The sequence below is a fragment of the Oratosquilla oratoria genome, chromosome 21 (assembly GCF_046742065.1).
Source record: "Oratosquilla oratoria isolate Oo_2021 chromosome 21, ASM4674206v1, whole genome shotgun sequence".
Lineage (NCBI taxonomy): Eukaryota > Metazoa > Arthropoda > Malacostraca > Stomatopoda > Squillidae > Oratosquilla > Oratosquilla oratoria.
In genome coordinates, this window is record NC_134797.1 from 55,051,916 (window position 1) to 55,072,000 (window position 20,085).

Below are 20,085 nucleotides of genomic sequence, written 5' to 3' on the forward strand. Positions count from 1 at the left end.
ATTAAGATTGACATAGTACTACAATGCTATAGTGCTACGACTTCCATAGCACAACTATAGAATTGCTACAACGACTATGATACACCTACTGTATTACCGCTGAGGGTACTGTATTACCAACGACTGTAATAGTGTTATTGCTATTATATTTTTACCACTACTACTGTGACTATTGCAATAACTATTCTACTACGACTGCTGTAGTAACACTATTATGGCTACTTTAGTAATAGGCTGCTACAGCACCATTACTATTATGACTTATAGTACTATTACGGCTACAATAGTACTAATACTACTACGACTACTATAATACTATTACTACTGTGGTTGCTATTGTACTATTATTACTACGGCTACTATAGTACAATTAATACTACGGCTGCTATAGTACTGTTATTACTACGACTGCTATAGTACTCTTACTACTACGACTGCAATAGAACTATTACGACCACGGCTGATATAGTACTATTATTATTACGGCTGTTGTAATACTATTATTACTACGGTTATAGTAATACTACTACGACTGTGGAAGTACTATCGCTACCACGACTGATATAGTACAGTATTATTACAACTGCTGAGGCACTATTATTATTACGACTGCTATAGTAATATACAACTAAGGCTGATATAGTACTATTATGGCTGCTATAGTGCTATTATTACCACGGCTGCTGTAGTACTATTACCACGACGACTGCTAAAGTAATATTACTTGTACGACTACTTTTGTACTATTACTACCACGACTGCTATAGTTTTATTATTATCACAGTTACGACTGCATTATTTCTATTATTACTACAACTACTATAGTACTATGACTACTACAGCTACAGTATCACTAGTACAATGGCTATAGTAGTAGTAGTACTACGGCTGCTATAGTGATACTACAGCTGCTATATTATTACTATTACGGTTACTACTATAGGTGCTAGAGTAGAACTACTACGGGTGCTATAGAACTTACAATTGTAAAGTACTAATTCTGTAGAACCACTACAACTGGTATAGTTCTGCTATAGTACTGCAACGACTGCTATAGTCCCCCACGCACGTCTGTAGTACTACTACGTCTGCTATAGTACTGCATTTACTAGTATTGCTGTTATGTTATCAATATAACGGCTGGTATAGTACTACTACGGCTGCTGTAGTACTACATCTATTATTACTAGTACTATTACTAGTGCTAATTCATTTGTGATGGTACTATTGGTATAGTACTACTACTGTCATACTGCTACAGATTGTTGTGTTACTATTATGGATATAGTACTACTACGGTTATGATATTACTACAAGTGTTATAGTGATACTATATCTGATGTAATACTGCAACGGATGCAATATAACTACTGTTACGGCTGCAGTAGTTCTTCAACGACTTCAGTACTACGACTGTTATACAATAGTAGTACCACGATTAATGAAGAAAGTACTGGAACAATAGTTCTGCAACGATTGCTGCAGTATAACTATGCCACCGCTGCGACTACAGTACTGCTATTATGAATACTGCACTACTATAATGATGCTACGGATACTATACTACTGCTATGACTAATGTACTAATACTACTATACTGCAGATATGACTATTGCATCACTGCTACAACAACTACACTACGACATCTCCACTGCTGTTAGTACGCATATATTATACTGCTAATATTGCTACGACGACTATACTACTACTACGATATCTACTGCTACGACACCTGGACTACTACGGCAACTATACTTCTACGACTACTGTTCTACCGCTACAATTATAATACTGCTGCGGCTACTCTAACAACAGATATAGTACTATGGGTGTTCTAGTACTATGTTGTAGAATACTGCTGCTATAGTACTATTGCTATGGTTGATATCGTACTACTTCGGCTATATTACTACTACTACAACTGTTGTAGTTTTTGTTACAACTGTTGTGATACTACGAGTGCTGTAGGAATGCAGTAGCTGCTATTGTACTATATACAAGTACTATAGTACTGATGCTGCTACTACTACTACTACTACTACTACTACTACTACTACTACTACTACTACTACTACTACTACTACTACTACTACTACCCTTACCTCGTCATGTCTCATGGAGATGAATCCACCATGCTTGCATATCATCGCATGGTTTGGAATAAACTGTGAACCACAGGAACATCTGTTAGGCAGCCTATCCAATGGTCATCCATACTTCAAGGCAATGGCATCCATGGATTCTCTTTTGTTTAGGTTGAATCCCTTTGCCCTACTTGGTAGTGCTGTCAGCCAATTGGACTCCACATCTTCCTGTGTCATTGCTATCTTTCTTTTCATACGATTCGATAGCTGATTTAAAAGAGCGCGAAGCTTCTTGTGCCTCTCTTCCCTTCCCTTTGATATGTTTCTTCTGATTTGTCTGGTTTCCTCCACGTTAGTCTCCTGTTGATCTTGTGGCACGATGTTGTTTGTCAGGGAGGACGTAAGTTTCAGGGAGTTTTGGTGTTCTGTGTTGGCAAGATTTAGCGGGTTGGAGATGCTTAACCCTCCCATTCTTGGTGGAAGTTCAATAAGTTTTCTTTCCTTTCCGTGTATTATCCGTCCATTAGTGATGGCCGGAATTGGTCGTTTCTGATAGTTTCTTCAATAGGTCTTAGTAGGCCGGTGATGTTCGGTACTACTACTGCTACTACTACTGATAATAATAGTGTGGTTGATGTAGTAATACTTTACCCCGTATGCTATTACGAATGCTACAGTAATACTATTACTTTGGCTACTATAGCACTATTGCCACCACTATAGTAGTACTATTGCGACTTGTAGTACTACTGTTGCGTTTGGCAGAATAATACTATTGCGACTATTGTAGTATTGCAATTGTTATAGTAGACTACTACTGTTGTGACTAGTATAGTACTACTGTTGCGACTGTAGTACAACTACTGCGATTGCTATATTATTATTGTGAGAGCTGTGATGCTATATTTACGACTGCTGTAGTTCTAATAATGCAACTGCTATAATACTACTATTGTTATTGCTATAGTGCTAAGGTTGAGACCGCTATAGTACTGCTGTCGCAGCTGTTATAATACTGTTGCGACTGGTATAGTATTACTATTGCGAATACTATAATGTTACTACTACAGCTGCTGTCGTACTATCGTAGTACTACTGCGAATGCTATAATATTTACGAATACTATAATACTATTGTTGCGACTAATCTAGTACTGCTATTGCGAATGCTATACAACTACTACCACTGTGACTGCTGCAGTACTATAGTACTGCTTTTACGCTTGAAATAGTACTGTTACTGCAGCTGCCGTTATGCAGTTGGGACTACTATACCACTACAATTGCTATACTGCTGGATGTACTATACCACTACCACGACTACTGTACCAATACTACGAGTACTATACCATCGCTACGACTGCTATGCCACTATACTAATTCTATAAATGCGACTACTACTACTACTACAACTACTTCTATTACTTTTATTACTACTACTACTACTACTGGTGTTGCTGCTTCGACTACTGCTGCTGCTGTTACTACCATTACAACTATGCAAATCGAGTGTAAAACACCTTTGATCTTGAATGCAGCTGCCGTAAGCTCGTAGAGGACAATGGTGTGAATTAGCCGTGGTTCACATTTAGTACCGGGTCTTCATAAGTTCAGATCGCCCATTCATTTGCCACACGAGCAGCCTCGAGGGTTGCCTCTATGCCAGGAGACCATAGGGTCGAAAGTTCACATAACAGAAAACCTCCTTCCGTCCCTGAATCCAGAAACCTCTTGCGCTGACATCCACTCGAGCGTCATTGGAGATCCCGTACCTCGTCGTTCCGCGGTAAAATTGTCTTTCGTTTCTTACAAATCGTGGCGTGAATGGCATCGAAAAGTGTTCAAAACGCGCACCAATTTTGGGGGATTACCTCGTTGACATCCTTGCTTGTGGTGTCTATAACTTCTCTTTGAATTGAAATCCTTTAGCCTGGTGGAAAGCTTTGACAGTCAGGTGGATGCCGTGGTACTGGTTACAAACGGCGAAGTATTAAAATTCGCCGTCATTGACAGTATAGTTATACATTTTACAGTCGTCGGGAATGCTATTACAAATAATAGTAATCGGAATATTCTATTGATGGAGACATTTTGGGCCCCGAAGTCCGTTTCTCAACTGAATTAAATGGTCTGGCTCTGTGCCAACCGACCCGTGGCACACAGGATGTCACGGACATTAATAAAATCGTCTGGCGACAGCCATGGCGAGGGGGGAAATGTGCCACTCGACAGTCAAGAGATCAAGTTATTGTATTTTTTGGTTCAAAATTGCAGGTTCCTTCGGTATCTTTCTTCGCGTTTAGCTTTAAGGACCAGGAAAAGAAAAAGAAAAGAAAAAATCTCTCAAGGTGAACAGCAACCCATAATAGGCGCCTCACCCCTCTGGATCGAGATCCTAACCTTAGCCAGAATAACATCTGTAAGGTGCACCACCGAAGCAAAAGTATTGAGGGATTGTTGACCTCAGCAGGAGCTATAAGAAATCGCCTGTAAACACCTAGGTTGGAATACATAAGAGTATTACAATTCCTGCAGGGTTATTTTCAAGTAAGCTACGTAACTTTAAGCTTTTCCATGAGGTCCTGCAAAAAACATAAATAAAATCACATGGCGACGGCAGAAGACAATGCGTGTCTGTAAAGTGTGTCAACGTGTCATTGAGATATAGAAAAATAAAGTACCCTCCACAAGATGGCGCTGCTGCGTTGACGTCATAGTGCCCGTTGCTAAGAAAGCAAAAAAATGTATATATATCGGGTGGAAAGGTCACTACTCGCTGGATATAAGAGGATTTGTGTTCAAAGAATGTGAGTGTGTGTGTGTACGTGCATGTGTGTGTGTGTGTATGTACGTGTGTGTGTGAGTGTGACTGAGTGTGAGGAGTGCTTGTATTCGCTAATGCTTTCTGTTACATAAAGTCGCCTGCAGTTTATCCAATGAAAGCAAGACACTAACATTTCGAATACAGCGTACAACATGTAATTATAAACTACTTACAAACTGACTTTTGATTGTTTGAACACGACGTAAACATTGGATATAACACAAATACACAGTAAGTTACAAATTCATATAAGTATTATATATTCAAATAAATTAATTCTGGTCCCCCGAAACCGGCCCCAGGTTTAGTCTATAGTCACACTATAGCCAAAGGTTACTTGTTATCAGTGGCCAGTTTGAATTCAAACCAGAAAAAGCCGTTAACCGTCAAAACGGTTCCGTTGGTCCTCTGCACGCGAGGATGTGGAAACTGACGATTGTATGCTGAATGCCGGAGTTTGGGACGTATAGAGCGTGTAATACAGTTATGACGGTTGTGACTATGTATTGCATCATCTACTTGTTTGTCCATGTATTGTCTATCATGTATCTAGTTATTCATCTATATATTACTTTGTATTTATTTGGGTGTTTATCCATGCATCTTTACAATGCGTTGGTTGGATTCATCTAACCATTCATTGATTTGTTCATCTATTCCCATCCATTTCCATTTGTTTTGTGTCTGCCATTGGTACCCAACAACGCGAGATGCGAAATAAGAATAGAGAAATCATTATATGAATACATAAATGAACGAGCCAACATATAAGGCATATAGAATAGGCAAGTAGATAAGAATATAAATAGATAACTAGGTGAATAAATATATGGGTACATTAGGAAATAAATGCACAAATAATAGTATATGTAGACAGATAAGCAAAAACAAATAATGGAAAATAAGTAGATGGATTGAATAAATAGATGGAATGAAACACACTGACTAAGACCTCCTTCAAAGCGTTTGTGTAACGCCGAGATAATTCATTACAGAACGAGCTCTGAACCTTGTGGCGTTATCGAAGAACCTCTTTACATTTTTTTTATTATTATACTAGACGATTTTATTCGGCTGAGGGAAAAAGACTTCATGGTGAAGAAACAAGAGCATAAGAAAGAAGGAGACTGCAAGAGACCATGAGGCCTACATTAGTAAGTTCCATATCGATTACCACTTATCATCCTCATCCATATAGTTATCGAACCTTTTCTTAATACAACCGATAGTTTCAGCGTTTACTACATAGTTACTAATTTTATTCACTCGCCCCTCTATTGGTAAACCAGTTGTTGCAGAATTCCTTCCAACACTGATTGGAAAAGAAACCCGTCGTCGTAATTATTCAGATTTGTAATTGTTCTTTGGTTCACGATGCTGTTTCATCGTCGACAACACTTGTGATGCTTGCAAAGCCTTTGGGCCACCGGGCACTGACAGTGTTTGATTGTGGGACCTCACAAGAACATAAGAATGAAGGAGACTGCAAGAGACCATAAGGCCTACACTAGGCAGCTCCATATCCATCACCACCTGTCATCCCCATCCATAAAGTTGTCTAACCGTTTCTTAAAACAACCGATAGTTTCAGCGCTCGCTACATGGTTACTAAGTCTATTCCATTCGTCGACCACCCTATTAGTAAACCAATTCTTGCCTATTTCCTTCTCAAACCTGAATTTGTCCAGTCTAAATCTATTACTGCGAGTCCTGCCCTGTTGTCTTAATATGATGACCTTGTTTGCATCACCCTTGTTAAAGCCTTTGTGGACCTCGTGAATCCTGTGCGCCCTCATTGCCCACCCCCTCCCCCTCCCACCCCCACCCCCGTTCGTACTCCTTAGTGGGAGTCCTTGTGTATACTCTTTGCCACAAAGGGCTCCACGTGTTCGAGGGCCTGTTCACATCTGTGTCGTTTGTCTGGCTCTTTTATTTCCTGGAAAGATGGTTTTTGGTTTTATTTGTGTTTGGTATCATGGTTAGGCTGGTTTATAGTTGTATTTTGTGTTTGTATGTATGTTTGAGTATGTTTACAGTTATATATATATATATATATATATATATATATATATATATATATACAGTATATATATATACCACGTTTCATTTTCTGCACGTTGGCCTCCGCGAGTCTCTCATGTTGATGGCTCTTAGAATTAAAGTGTATTGGGGTTTATATATATATATATATATATATATATATATATATATGTATATATATGTATATATATATTTATATATATATATATTGATATATATATATATATATATATATATATATATACACATAGATGTGTGTAAATGAATAACAGATACAGATTTAAGAACTTCTTTGAGAACATAGGAAGTTTTCCAATCTTAGAGCTTTTCAGTAGATAACAGCGTGTGGACTAAGCACTATTTTCTTGGTACTGAGTTTGAACTGTGCTACAGAGGACGTTTTCCTCAACGAAATAAAATCGCCTGACGGCAGCTACAATATACACTTGTAACACACACTGAGAGCTGATTCACGTAAAATACGCGCATCATAAATTGATAAAGAGGAGAATAAATGTCTTGCTCTCATCGTTTAGCTAAAGCACATGGTCTTGCACTTATCACTTTATTGTGCTTGCCGAACCTTATCAGAACGTCCAGGGTTTAGGTGCCATGATAGTTGTTTAGTGTATTTGTTGTGTAAACCTTAGTGGATACAGACAGATATTATTTATGATTCCTTATCCTAGTGGCCTCACTTGATATATATATATATATATATATATATATATATATGTATATATATATATATATATATATGTATGTATGTATGTATATATAAAGAGATGTCCCAGCACCAACTCAACGTTGATACTCTCAAAGAATTATCATGTCATACAAAGAAAATCATCCACTTCAGTTACACAGTTTGTCATAATAGAATTTATACTTTCATATCCCCTTCCGTGTTGTCTGTAGTGTGGGAGTGGGTGGGGGGAAGCGGTTCCATTGCAACATTGTACCGTACGTGAATGATGCACGTACGCACGCAAACAACTTTCAACACAGTTGCATTGTACTGGACAGTTCCGCCTGACCCAGCAGTTTCATTCATGTGCGGGGTGTGACTGCCTGGGGCCATTTCCCATCCACCCACTTGGTGAATAGACTCGCCTGGCGGTAGCCAGAATGAAGTATGAAATAGAGGATTAATCGAATTATAAATTATTAGCTGTTGAAGTCATTGTCAGGTGACGTCATCGTCAGGTGACGTCATCGTCAGGTGACGTCATCGTCAGGTGACGTCATTGTCAGGTACAGCCGTTCAGCCAATATGAGATACCTTTGCAGAAGCGTGTCTTAATGGGGGGGATTATGGCCAATTAGATATTTTAGGGAATTTGTTTTTATCGAATGGTATTGGTCTGTTGATTTATTGATTTATTGGTATTCATTTGTTTATTAATTTATTTATATATTTATTCATTTGATTTCTTATCGCAGGAATTTTGTCGTTTATTCACGAATTACTTTAGCTATATTGTAAAACGTATACTTAACTAGGTCAGATTGCTCTACTAGCGAGTATATGACACTATGTAATGCGTTGTTGTCAATGGATGCCCTTTGACATCAAAAGGTTATTGCACACAAGATAAAAAAAATAGGGGGGGGCGGGCGTTTGGGTGAAATGCCCTCCACCCTATGTGTATTGTGATTGTGTCTGTGTGGTAGCGTTGCGTCGTCTGTGATTTGTGTGAGGCAGAGTTGACGAGTGTTTGTTTAGTCTACGATGTTGAGTGATGATTACTATGGATTTTTTGTGTGTGTTTTGTTTACCATGGTGTATTGGTTGGGGAACACCAAAGAATCTGCTGGGTCATTGACTAGCTACAGTTTTGTAGCCAATTGAAATGATCGTATCTTTAATCAATTTAGCAGTATACCGTATGCATCCCAGTATAAAATTTTATTATTATTTGATAATTTTTTATATTTGTGACGTGCGTTTGGTGTGTGTGTGTGTGTGTGTGTGTGTGTGTGTGTGTGTGTGTGTGTGTGTGTGTGTGTGTGTTGGTGTCAACAGTGGAGGTATTAATATGACTACGAGAAGAATTGAAGTCAAGGTTGGATATTTGAAGTACCAGGAGGGTCGTGATTTGTGTATATTATCTCGTCGAAATAATGGATGTCATGATTATTATTAATTATTATTACTTTTAGTAGTATTACTATCAATACTATTATCATTATCATTACTGTTATTACTAGTATTACCATTATTATTATTATTATTATTATTATTATTATTATTATTATTATTGTTATTATTATTATCATTATTATCATTATTATTATCATTATTATTATTATTATTGTTGTTGTTAGAATTGTATAATCATAAATATTGTTTTTAAATTTTATAACCATCAATCAATATTATTAGAATTAGCAGTAGTAAGATCATTATTGTAATGATTATCGTTGTCATTGTGACTGTTGTATCTATTTTTTTTATTTACTCATGAGAGGAATATCAGGTGTCATGGTTAGATTGATTAGAAACAAGATAACCAACGACGAGGTACCATTGCCTTTATATCATCGAAACTAGTAGACACCCCGATGGTGTCCCCAGATTTGTAGGTACTTTGATCTTTTCTAGGTAAACTAGGTGAGCTCTAGGCCTACGTTAAATCCTAGGATGATATTGCAGTGCATTTAGCATAATCGCAGCCAGAAATGTGTTAAACATTCTATGATTTGGTGAAATCGAGAAGGTGGATTGTCCCATGTTTACATGTGTCCACAAGATAATACGTATGGGAAGGCACGGGTCATAAATTATAGATGTGTGAGAAATCCATGAGCCCAGCTGAACCAGCATGTGAATCGTTTCGATTGTTTCCTGCCTTCGCGAGAAACCTATTAGATTGTCTTTACTTCAATAAACCTATAGCATTTATCTCCATACCCCTTTGGCAGGTTATTGGTCTGTATGTTTATAGTTTGGATGTATTTTAGTTCCGTTAATGCCAGAGACCTTTAGTCGACGTCACCGGAGTGAAAAGTTTAAAGTTTATCGTTCTCTGATAAGATTCTGCCATAGCGTTTCTCACAAGCTTAGTAGCAAACTCTCGTAGGAACAATCTTGCAGAAAAGTAAAATAATTATTTGTATTTCAGGTACCCGAGACAGAAGTTATCCACATTTCCTGTTCTCATAAAGTTAACACATATTAGTTTTCATTTGTGTGTTGGTTCTTTTGGGCCCGTCATAGACGATTGCCTGTTCAGTGAAGTTTATTGGCTCAGTTTCCAATGAGTAAGTTTTATGTTCTGTATGAAGTTCTTTGTTGACGACGTTTAGGTTGTTCTGGACTAAAAGGATGCAGTAAATGCCTGCCAATAGTTGCCTGTCCTTTGAAACTCCCAGGCCCAGTCTAGCGAACGGAAAGTTGTGTGACAACTTGTGATTCAGACCATAGATCCCCCACCCATTTAGTCGGAGTTGCCAACAAGTAAATTTCCCGTTCTTTTAAAATTTTGCTCCAATGCGTTTCATATTCGCGACTGTTAAGATTGCCCGGGCCTCGCGGTGAACTTTCGAGTGTGAGCCTTTATTTAGCTCGCCCTCAAGAACTGTAGTCCTCGTGATCCTGGCGACCCCAGTCTGACCTTGAGATCTGAGTGGGTGCGAGGGAGGAGGAGGAGGAGTGGTAGTAGGGGTGGGAGCTGATAGGGGAAGAGAGGATGATGTTGGTACATTTATTGCTCTACTGCTTGAGGGAAGCAAATTGTGGTTACGTTCCGTACTCATCACTGAGAGACTCGGGTGCTTTTATATATTCATTTGTTTATTAATTTAATTTGCGAGTGTACGTTTTCATTCGACCATCCCCAATACAAAAGTAAAAGACCTCTTAATATATGTATTTGTATCTATGTATTCATTTATATATTTACTTATTCATTTGTGTTTACTCAGCTTCGGAGCTTTGTTGATTTGTGATATGGTCTCGTTTCACTTTATACGATTTAATATTAACATTTTAGATGTTTAATGTCATAAATATTATTCATTAAAAAGACAAATATCTTACTCTTTGGAGGCTTCCTCTGTAACCTCCTCGATGCTGTAAAACACACAAACTTAAAAGATGTGTTACATAATGACCTTAGGACATATGTTGTGTTCCTACAAAGTTAGTAATCGAAAGAAAGTCCATTTGTGTTCTTAAGTAGATTATTTAATTATTTTCACGGTAGAGGTGGAGATATGGCCAGTCTTGGGGGTTTTGGGGTCCCAAAAACAAAATTTTGTTTTAGGGACCCCTAAATTCCCTCGTATTTGTGAGATCCCATGGTATACTAGGGACTTAAGGTTCCCCTTTCCCCATGTTCTTGTTGTAGGATGCAGAGGGGAGAGGAGAGGAGGAAGGGGTGAACGGGGTTGAACTAGGGGGTAGGGGGGGGACCTAGGGAGGTGTGAGATAGGTTGATAGGGGTGAGATGGGGATGGGGAGGGGGTGAGGTGAGGTAGGAGGGGTTGAAGTCGGGTGGGTTCAAGTGTACACTGAAAGCAGACCGTTGTTGGTGATGGCGCTGTGGGAGAGACAGGGACACAAGAGACAGAGACATGAGACGGACGCAGACAGGGGGAGACTCCCGCGGTGGTGGCTGTCACCAACCGTCCACAGCGAGGAGGGTCCCGTGACTGAATAAAGAGGAACAGAACGTAGAAAGGCCGTTGCAGGTCGATGAAGTCCATCCTGGTCATTTAGTCTGTTTCGGTAATTCTCCTTTGGTGTGTGTGTGTGTGTATTTACCTAGTTGTATTTTACGGGAAGGGGAGCTACGCTCGTGGTGTCCCGGGAGCCTTTGTATCTCGCGGTTTGCTCTTAAATTCGTGAATGGTTTTTGAGAGCAAATTAGACACTGCGAGTGTGTGTGTGTGTGTGTGTGTGTGTGTGTGTGTGTGTGTGTGTGTGTGTGTGTGTGTGTATGTATGTGCGCGCGCGCGTACGTATTCACCTGGTCGAATTTGAGTATATGCATTATATCATTACGTTGTTCTCGTAATTCCCATTGTTGTTCCTTTTTGTTATCATAATATCATCATTATATTACTCGTGATTTTATTTTACGTCTGGAATTCTCTTGTTCAGGTCCACAAGACCATTATACAACTCATATTAATTACAATCATCTTTGTTTTATATTACTTGGACGTCACAAGAATTACTTTGAAATTTTTGTATTGTTTTACCATTACCCGGTAGATTACCCAATTATCCGCTCCGATTATCCGCCCTGGCGGATACGGGACACGGTTCTGTGGATGCAAGGGTGAATTAACTTACGAAACTTTAATGATGAGGGTCATGGAAGAAAGATTTAGAACTATAGACATGTAGGGCACCAAGCGAGCGGGGCCAACTCATTGCACCATCACGGACTCCATAACAGCACAGATGAAGATGGATTGACAGACCAGAACAAGACGAGGTGGGGGAGGGGTACTGTTGTCACGTGTCAACTGACAGTTTACTGTTAAACTCGGTTTGCCTTATGAGGTTCTATTTACCATATAGACGTCCTTCTCCCCCCCCCCAAAAAAAAATGTGAACACTTGTTTCTGTGTTCGAGCCTTCCGATGTGAAACAAACGAGCTGAAAGTGCATCTTGAATGAAACTGCCACTTGTACAGACAGCCAGGGTACATGCCCGTCACTGGTTGGCATTGGGGATCAATCCCAGGACCGTTTTGTTATGAGGCGAGAGCGAGTGTAACGAAACGAAACGACATAGGACCCGGCAAACAAACCCATCCAGTGACTGGATGGTAATGCCTATAGCAAACCTAATCTCCGTTTCAGGGAGTATAACACTGAATAGAACCCAATGAACAGATATACATTTTTATCAACCGCAATACACTTTAATTCTAAGCCATCAACATCGAACGAAGCTCGAGGAGGCCATCATGCAGAAATTGAAACGTGGCACGGCCAAGGACTCGAACCTGGGCTAGCACGTGACAAGTGCTAGTGACTTAGTTGGCCTCCTCGAGCTTCGCTCAATGTTGATGGCTTAGAATTAAAGTGTATTGTGGTTGATATATATATATATATATATATATATATATATATATATATATATATATATATATATATAGATATAGATATATATAGATATCACAGTGAAAAAATATCAGCCAGAGTTGTTGCAATGTATTAAGTCTCTCCTCATCCCTCGTGATCATTTGTCCGTTTCCTTTTTTAGAGAGGGAGAGAGTTGCGATGGCGTAGTTGGTAGCATGCTGTGTTCATGATCTGAAAGACATATGTACAAATTCTTCCTGGACGACTTTCATTTCTATGAGTAAGTCATTCACCTTTGAATCTTCCCCCAGAATCCTTCCCAGTGGCTGTTATAATGCCCACAAGGTGGAGATTATTCTCCCAAACGTAGATAAGAAATTCACAGCTGAAGTTGATAACAAGTAGATACCACTGGCCAAGTGCAACCGACTTGAAAGGGTTGTAACGCTACGTATTAACAAAGAAAACACAGACACACACACACACGCACACAATGGCTTTACCACTTAGATCCGAGGCTTTCACATTGATGGCAGGCCTGTAACGGTTAGGTAACTGACATGAAGCAAGGGTCATGACATTAGCAAGGAAGGTTTATATGGGTGGGGTGGGGGTCGTCTGAATCGAGCTCGACATGATGGTGGTTGTGGTCTGTTGGACCATCGCCGCCTCAGATGTAGTTTTTGTGTCTGATGGAAGAAAGATTATTACCTTTACTTTGATTGTCACAACAGATGTTGGCAGCGAGCTCGCAGAGATGGAGAATGTATGTGTGTATATATATATATATATATATATATATATATATATATATATATATATATATATATATATATATATATACATGCATACATATACATCCTCCATCGTTTGCCATGATAAAGTCTGTAGAGGCAGCCATGACACTAACGGGATAAAGAGCAGATGACGTTACAAGCTGGTGGGATACTTTAATTCTGACAGGTGCGGCTGACAGGTGTCCCCGATCGATTGGGATGTCAGTCAGTTTTCGTAATGTCCCACGTTTGGCTGAATAAAATTACTTGATTAATGACGTACTACCACAGCACAGCAGTAGCAGGTTTTTCCATGTGCATGCGTATGTTTGACACCAAGAGAGGACTGGAAAGAATTGGCAGAGGATAGAACCATCTGGAGAGGCATAGTGAAAGCGGTGAAGGACCGTCCGGCCTGACAACCAACCGAGTAAGAGAGAGTAAGAGTATGCATATGTTTGTGTCTGTGTGTGTCTTCATTTATTATTAGTTATATGTCAATTTATTATTATTTACTATTTACCTGTTTGTTTATTATTTAACTATACCTATGCATTTATTTATGTATTTTATTTGTTATTTACATTATTATAGTTTTTATTTATTATTTTATTATTATGATTTTTTTCGCATCCGACCTAGATATGGACCAAAAGGTCTCCTGTCGGCATGCTCCGCCTTTGTAATCCTTTGTAATCCCTCATTGTCAGGGTTATTCACGTGAAGGACGCACTTCCCCTTGCAAGAAGACAAACACGTTGAGTGATTCAATGGAAGGTGTAAGGCTAGGAGCAAGGGTCTCTACAAGACCTTCGCATCCAACCACCACTCACAGGATTATTGGCACGGGCGTTGGCACGCGACACGAACGTTGGCACTCGACTCGAATGTTGGCACTGGGTCGAGGGAATGCGTTGGCACTGAGTCGAGGCTTAGCCTGCCGAGGCTGACAAGGTCATTTTTGCTCTGTGTACGGGCTTGGCACTTCGGCATTGTATCCCAAGGGTTGAAAACGGTTAGCGTTGTTGGCACCTGTTGATTGTTGCCAGGTGTTTAACAGTTTCACGTTAGTGTTGTCACTCGTTGTCACGTGGTTAGTGACGACACGTCTTTACTGTGACGTCTATGGCAAGGTTGTCAAGGGTACTGCGATGGTAATTTTTTTCCTAGCCTTGGTATTTATGCCAGTGAGGGTGTGATGCTTTGAGAAACAGACCACGCAGTTGGTGCTCCAAATGCCCGAGGATCAAGCTTGTTTCAGTGCAGTGCTCCATTTGTATTGTGGCGTTTCGTCCTTTCTAAACCAAATACCGTCCCTTGTGCTTGTCTCTAACCAGAAAAAATAATCTGAAAAAAGGTGACTTGACAACTCACCTGCGAAAGTTCTGAGAGTGTGTGAATGTGACTACGGCTATGCCACTGGATGATGATAATGGCCTAGGCAGTGAGCATTCCTCCCAGGAATGGTTGTGACGTTGTTGCCGGATGGAAAGTAGCGCAAAGAAGATATGAAGATTGATGGTACATACAAGAGACTCGAGAACTAGTGACAGATGTAATGGGTTATGACAAGTATACGAGGGCGACTGATGTAAGTACAGTTTATTTCCTGTAGTCACATGAAGCAGACATATATATATATATATATATATATATATATATATATATATATATATGTGTGTATGTATATGTATGTGTGTGTGTGTATATATATATATTATTATATTTATATATATTTATATTTTTTTTTTTTTTTTTTTTTTTTTTTTTTTTTTCCTGTCGCCGTCGCCATGGTCCTTGGCCTACAAATAACCATACTTGAAACAACTGAAACCTTTGTTCGTCATTGGGCAAGGCACTGACCCTTTCAAAAGCCGGTGACAGTCAGCATTCCGGGTAATTACAGACGAGGCTCAAACTCGGGGACAGTGGTCGAGTAAAGTGGGATCTTCGCGGGCCGAGGCACTACCTTCACCCGAGTCTGTCCTTCAGCCCAGCAGCAACATCTGGCGTTAAATAGTGGGAAAGCTGTGAAGAGCATAACCAAGTCAGGGAGGCTATTGTTGTTGTTGTAAGTTAACACAGTCAGTGGCTTGTAACACGGGAGTTATGGAAGAAACCGATCACATTCTCGGGTTACTGGCATAGGTCCTGGATATTTTGTGGTCGTGTCTAAATGTCACTGAAGATCAGTGTGTGCTAAAGCCGAAGGGTCTCAGTTCCGGCACCCCAGTGACTGCCACCTGCCATGGTGTAAGTTTATCTTCAGCAGGAGAGGGACTAGTGATGAGAGATGAAGGGTTAAAGCATGTCGGCACAGTCCCAGGTCACTTTCTCAAACTGTCATGATAATTTCATCGGTTCCTTCAACAAAGTGGCAGTGTCAGGAGCTCCGATGACTGCCAACTGCCCTGGTGTTCCTGAACACTATGGGCAAGATCCACTTGGTGAGGTATAATGGTTGGTTGTGAAGAGTTTGGTGAAGTTTTCAAAATTCATTAAATCTCAAACGCTTTTCGAAAGTATATTGGGATGTAAGAGACTCGCATTTCCCTAAATTTCGGGAATTTTCGTTCCGAATAAATGAATTTCCATTTTCTTTGTTTCCGATAGAGAGAATTGTAGACGTGAAGATAATCTATAATGTAAAATAGATACTGGATTTTAAACAAGTCCCAAATATCCACCAAGAAACGTTACACTTTGCACGGTGAGTTTGAAAAGTTACTTCGGGTCTTTTTAGTCTGAGCGTAGTACGTCCCTTGCGCAGGAAAGGTCTTGGCACGCGCAAGACGACTTCTTTTTGTTTTTCATTCTGTCTTCCTCTCTCAGATGACGTCGGGTCGTGTGAAGCTTCCTTTGAGCTTTTGGCCACGCGACTATATCCGCTTAATGCATTTTTTTCAGTTCTCTTTTGTGAAGGGCGTACTTGTAAATGTGGGATATTTGAAACTTGAGAAATTAACGCTACGTGCACTACAAAGAATTGCTATGTAGATGGTGTTGAAGGGATGTACGTGTTTATATGGACTTTTTAGCTTGTGTGTGTGTGTGCGTGTGTGTGTGTGTGTGTGTGTGTGTGTGTGTGTGTGTGTGTGTGTGTGTGTGTGTGTGTGTGTGTGTGTGTGATACACATATAGTGATGCATTAAACAGAATTTCATAAGTATAGTCGTTCACCATTGATAGACTTCAGCGGTAACTTGTTGCATCATCGTAAGATAGGGTATGGACATTGTGCAAAGGGAAAGCAAATTAACAGGAGACCTATTGGTGCATAACGAGGCCGACTAAAACAAAAAGGGATAACGAGCGCGTGCGAGCGCACACACACACACACACACACACACACACACACACACACACACACACACACACACACACACACACACACACACACACACACACAAAGTCTGTTTCAATTTTTGAAAAACGGGCTCAAATTTTGGTCTACTTGAGGTTTGCCAAAAAATCTGATCATTTGAAGACTGAAACTTCGCTAGGGTTGATTAACCATCAACCTGTGAATGACGTCTCCTTGATCATGCCACACTCAAACCCAACCACCACCACCCCACCACCATCCTACCATCCTACCACTCCCACCCAACCCACCACCACCCCAAACTGTATATTTCATCCTCCCAGGAAACACCCTCCGTTTTACTTCTTAGAATTAGATTACCTTTTGCACGTGTAGTGTTTTTTGGCATTTAAACTTATTATGATTATAATAATTAGGTATTAATCATTATCAATTATCCATTTATTAATTACTAACTCCCTTAATGTTAATTTCATGAGGATTTGCACTTTATATCCCTCTGTCTCACAGTCCTGAGCTCTCCATCCCAACAGAGCCCCATGGGGTACTGCATAGCTTCGTGTCAGGAAGAACGCGCGCGCGCGCGCGCGCATGCATCAACCCTTCGTTCTGCGCATGCGCTAACTCTTGTTTACGTCACGGCCAAGGCACCCGGTAGTGGTTGACTACTTACCCCACCCATTGTTTCTGCAGTTATATGAAGTGACAATGTGCGTGCCCGCGTTCACACACACACACACACACACACACACACACACGACTGCTACAGCGGTCCGAGTTCGAATCCCGCCCAGGGCTCAAGTAATTTTAGCATCGTTGCGCTACGAGTCGTTACTCCAACTCTCGTGGGCGGGGAGTTGGGGATGTGCGGCCGTGTAAACGTCACAACATTACCCATAGATCGGTCATATACGAGATCTGAGCTATCTTACGGGAGGGAAATAGCTGTCAATCACGAGTCCAACACGTGGTCCAAGACCATGCTGAACCATGGTGAATCACGACACAAACACCGAGCGGGGTTAGGGTGGAGTTCGTAGTAATTAAGGTAGTCTCAATAACTAAAACAAATTGTGTAAAACTTGTTACCATGATCTTATTGACCCACAAACACACACGGAGCGAATCCTCAAGACGGAAGAAATCCCCTGGGGACAACCAGAATAAAGAAAGAAAATCCCCCAGGTCTCAATCCCCAATTCTTCAGGGACAAAACTTAAAAAAAAAAAAAAAAAAAAAAAAAAAAAAAAAAAAATCTTTCCCTATCTTTCCCTTGTCTTTTGAGGGACCGACCCTACATCAGACTGAAATCAAAAGGAATTGCCCCGAAGAAATAATTTAAGATGTCTCATTAGAATGATTTCTGGCGAAATTGTCCCTTTTCGTCGTTTTCCTTCAGATGTGTGGGTTTTGAGTGGCCGCTCGCTCTTCTCTTCAACCTCCATACTGTGAAGGTTTTCCACCTTTTCTCGTTTCTCGATGGAGGTTAGCCTTGACTAGACGGCCGATTACCTTAATTTCCCTGTCGGTGTCGCTCGTTGTCATGGTGCCCGTGTCTTGGCGCGGTTACGTGGGATGGTGTGTATGTATACGTGTGCCGTGTGTAACCAAGTGACCTCACGTTTCCTCGTAATAGTTTCCCGTAACTTCTCAATACGATTACATTTTTATCTATTTCCTCGCTTTTGTATATAATTGTGCCATTCTGTGATCCATAAGTTTGTTTATTTGCTTGTTTAATGGTTTGTATATTTATATTTACTGCCCGTCCGTGCACGCTATATTGTGATTTCGCTCTTACAAGGCTTACTACGTCTTGTCGTTTGTAGTGTGCGCGTGCGTTTGTTCGTTCGTACGTACGATAGCCGTTGGTTGCTTGGGAGGTTGAGGTACCTCCTCTCGTCATCCCCCTCCCTCCTCTCCCACCCCCGCCTCCCCCAACGGTTCTGACTCTATTCTGCAATTGCGTTGGCAGGTTCGAAGAGTGGGGAAGAGTTCTTATTCGAGAGGAACTCCGCTGGGAGCCGCCATGTCTACGAAGACCCGCGAGATTCTAGACGCCCGAGACGGGCAGGCGCTCATACGTGACTGGCTCCCTCTCAGGCAGCCTCTCACACACCAGATGGGGACCTTCTTGCATCTTCCATCCCCACTCCCTCCCTCCCTCCCTCCCTCTTTCTCCTCTCCCACCCTCCCTCTCCTTCCCCCTGCCCCCCTAACACTCACTCAGTCTCTCGTCTCCCACCCATTCCCTCTTCAATCCACCCAATGTATCATTGTCTCACTGTCTTCCCTGTTTTAGTTTATCTTCCCATTCTCTCTGTAGCCCGTGTTTATCTCTCCCTCCCACCCTTATCCTCTCAGCCTCAGTCGTGTTATCGCAAACACCAACATATGGCAGCCTTGCATAACAGAAACCCAAATGTTGCAGCACCTACGACCACTAGTCGTACTCTTCGTGAAGGTCATGGCATCGAGCCCTTCTTCATGGACGCTCGAGGTGTCCTCCAGCACAAGACGACGGGAAGAAGGGTAATAGTACGGGTTTCTGTCAAATTAGGAAAAAATACCGCTGTTTTCTACCACGAATTTTTTTTTTCTCACTCGTGTATTCGGTTTTGTTTTGAGTTACTGAATAACATCCATAGAGAAGGAATTAGACCCACCCACCTCTCCCCAAGAAAACCTTTTCACTTTGAATGGAACAGAGCGAAGGGTGGAACGACACTCCCATGACAGATGTGCCCTTCTTCAGAATGATTGCGACGTTGCCAATAGTTACGACCGCGGTTAAATAAAAACCCCTTAACTCTAGGTTCTTGTGCAACAGGGGTTTGCCTTTGGCACTCAACGATGCACTGTGACGTTGTTGCAGCTGAGTGCCACGCTTCTGGCAGCGTTGCAACCAAAATAAGACTCTGGGGTGGAGGTGGGTTTGGCAGATTGCAACAACAACCGTCCTTTGATCACCCAAACGTACGTAGTATGATACAAT

At 40.8% G+C, this 20,085-nt stretch overlaps 1 protein-coding gene across 4 annotated transcripts in view; it reads left to right on the plus strand.

Annotated features, from left to right (window-relative positions):
- The window catches only part of LOC143036944 (uncharacterized), a 91,926-nt gene that overhangs the window by 13,724 nt on the left and 58,117 nt on the right, over nucleotides 1-20,085 (plus strand). The window contains exon 1 of one of the 4 annotated variants that reach the window (XM_076204975.1): nucleotides 15,222-15,357. The exons of the other annotated variants lie outside the window; for them this stretch is intronic. Coding sequence (XP_076061090.1) covers nucleotides 15,325-15,357 — 33 coding nt within the window. The 5' untranslated portion in view covers nucleotides 15,222-15,324. Of the gene's footprint in view, nucleotides 1-15,221; nucleotides 15,358-20,085 lie in introns of those variants that run through there. 4 annotated transcript variants of the gene reach the window in all.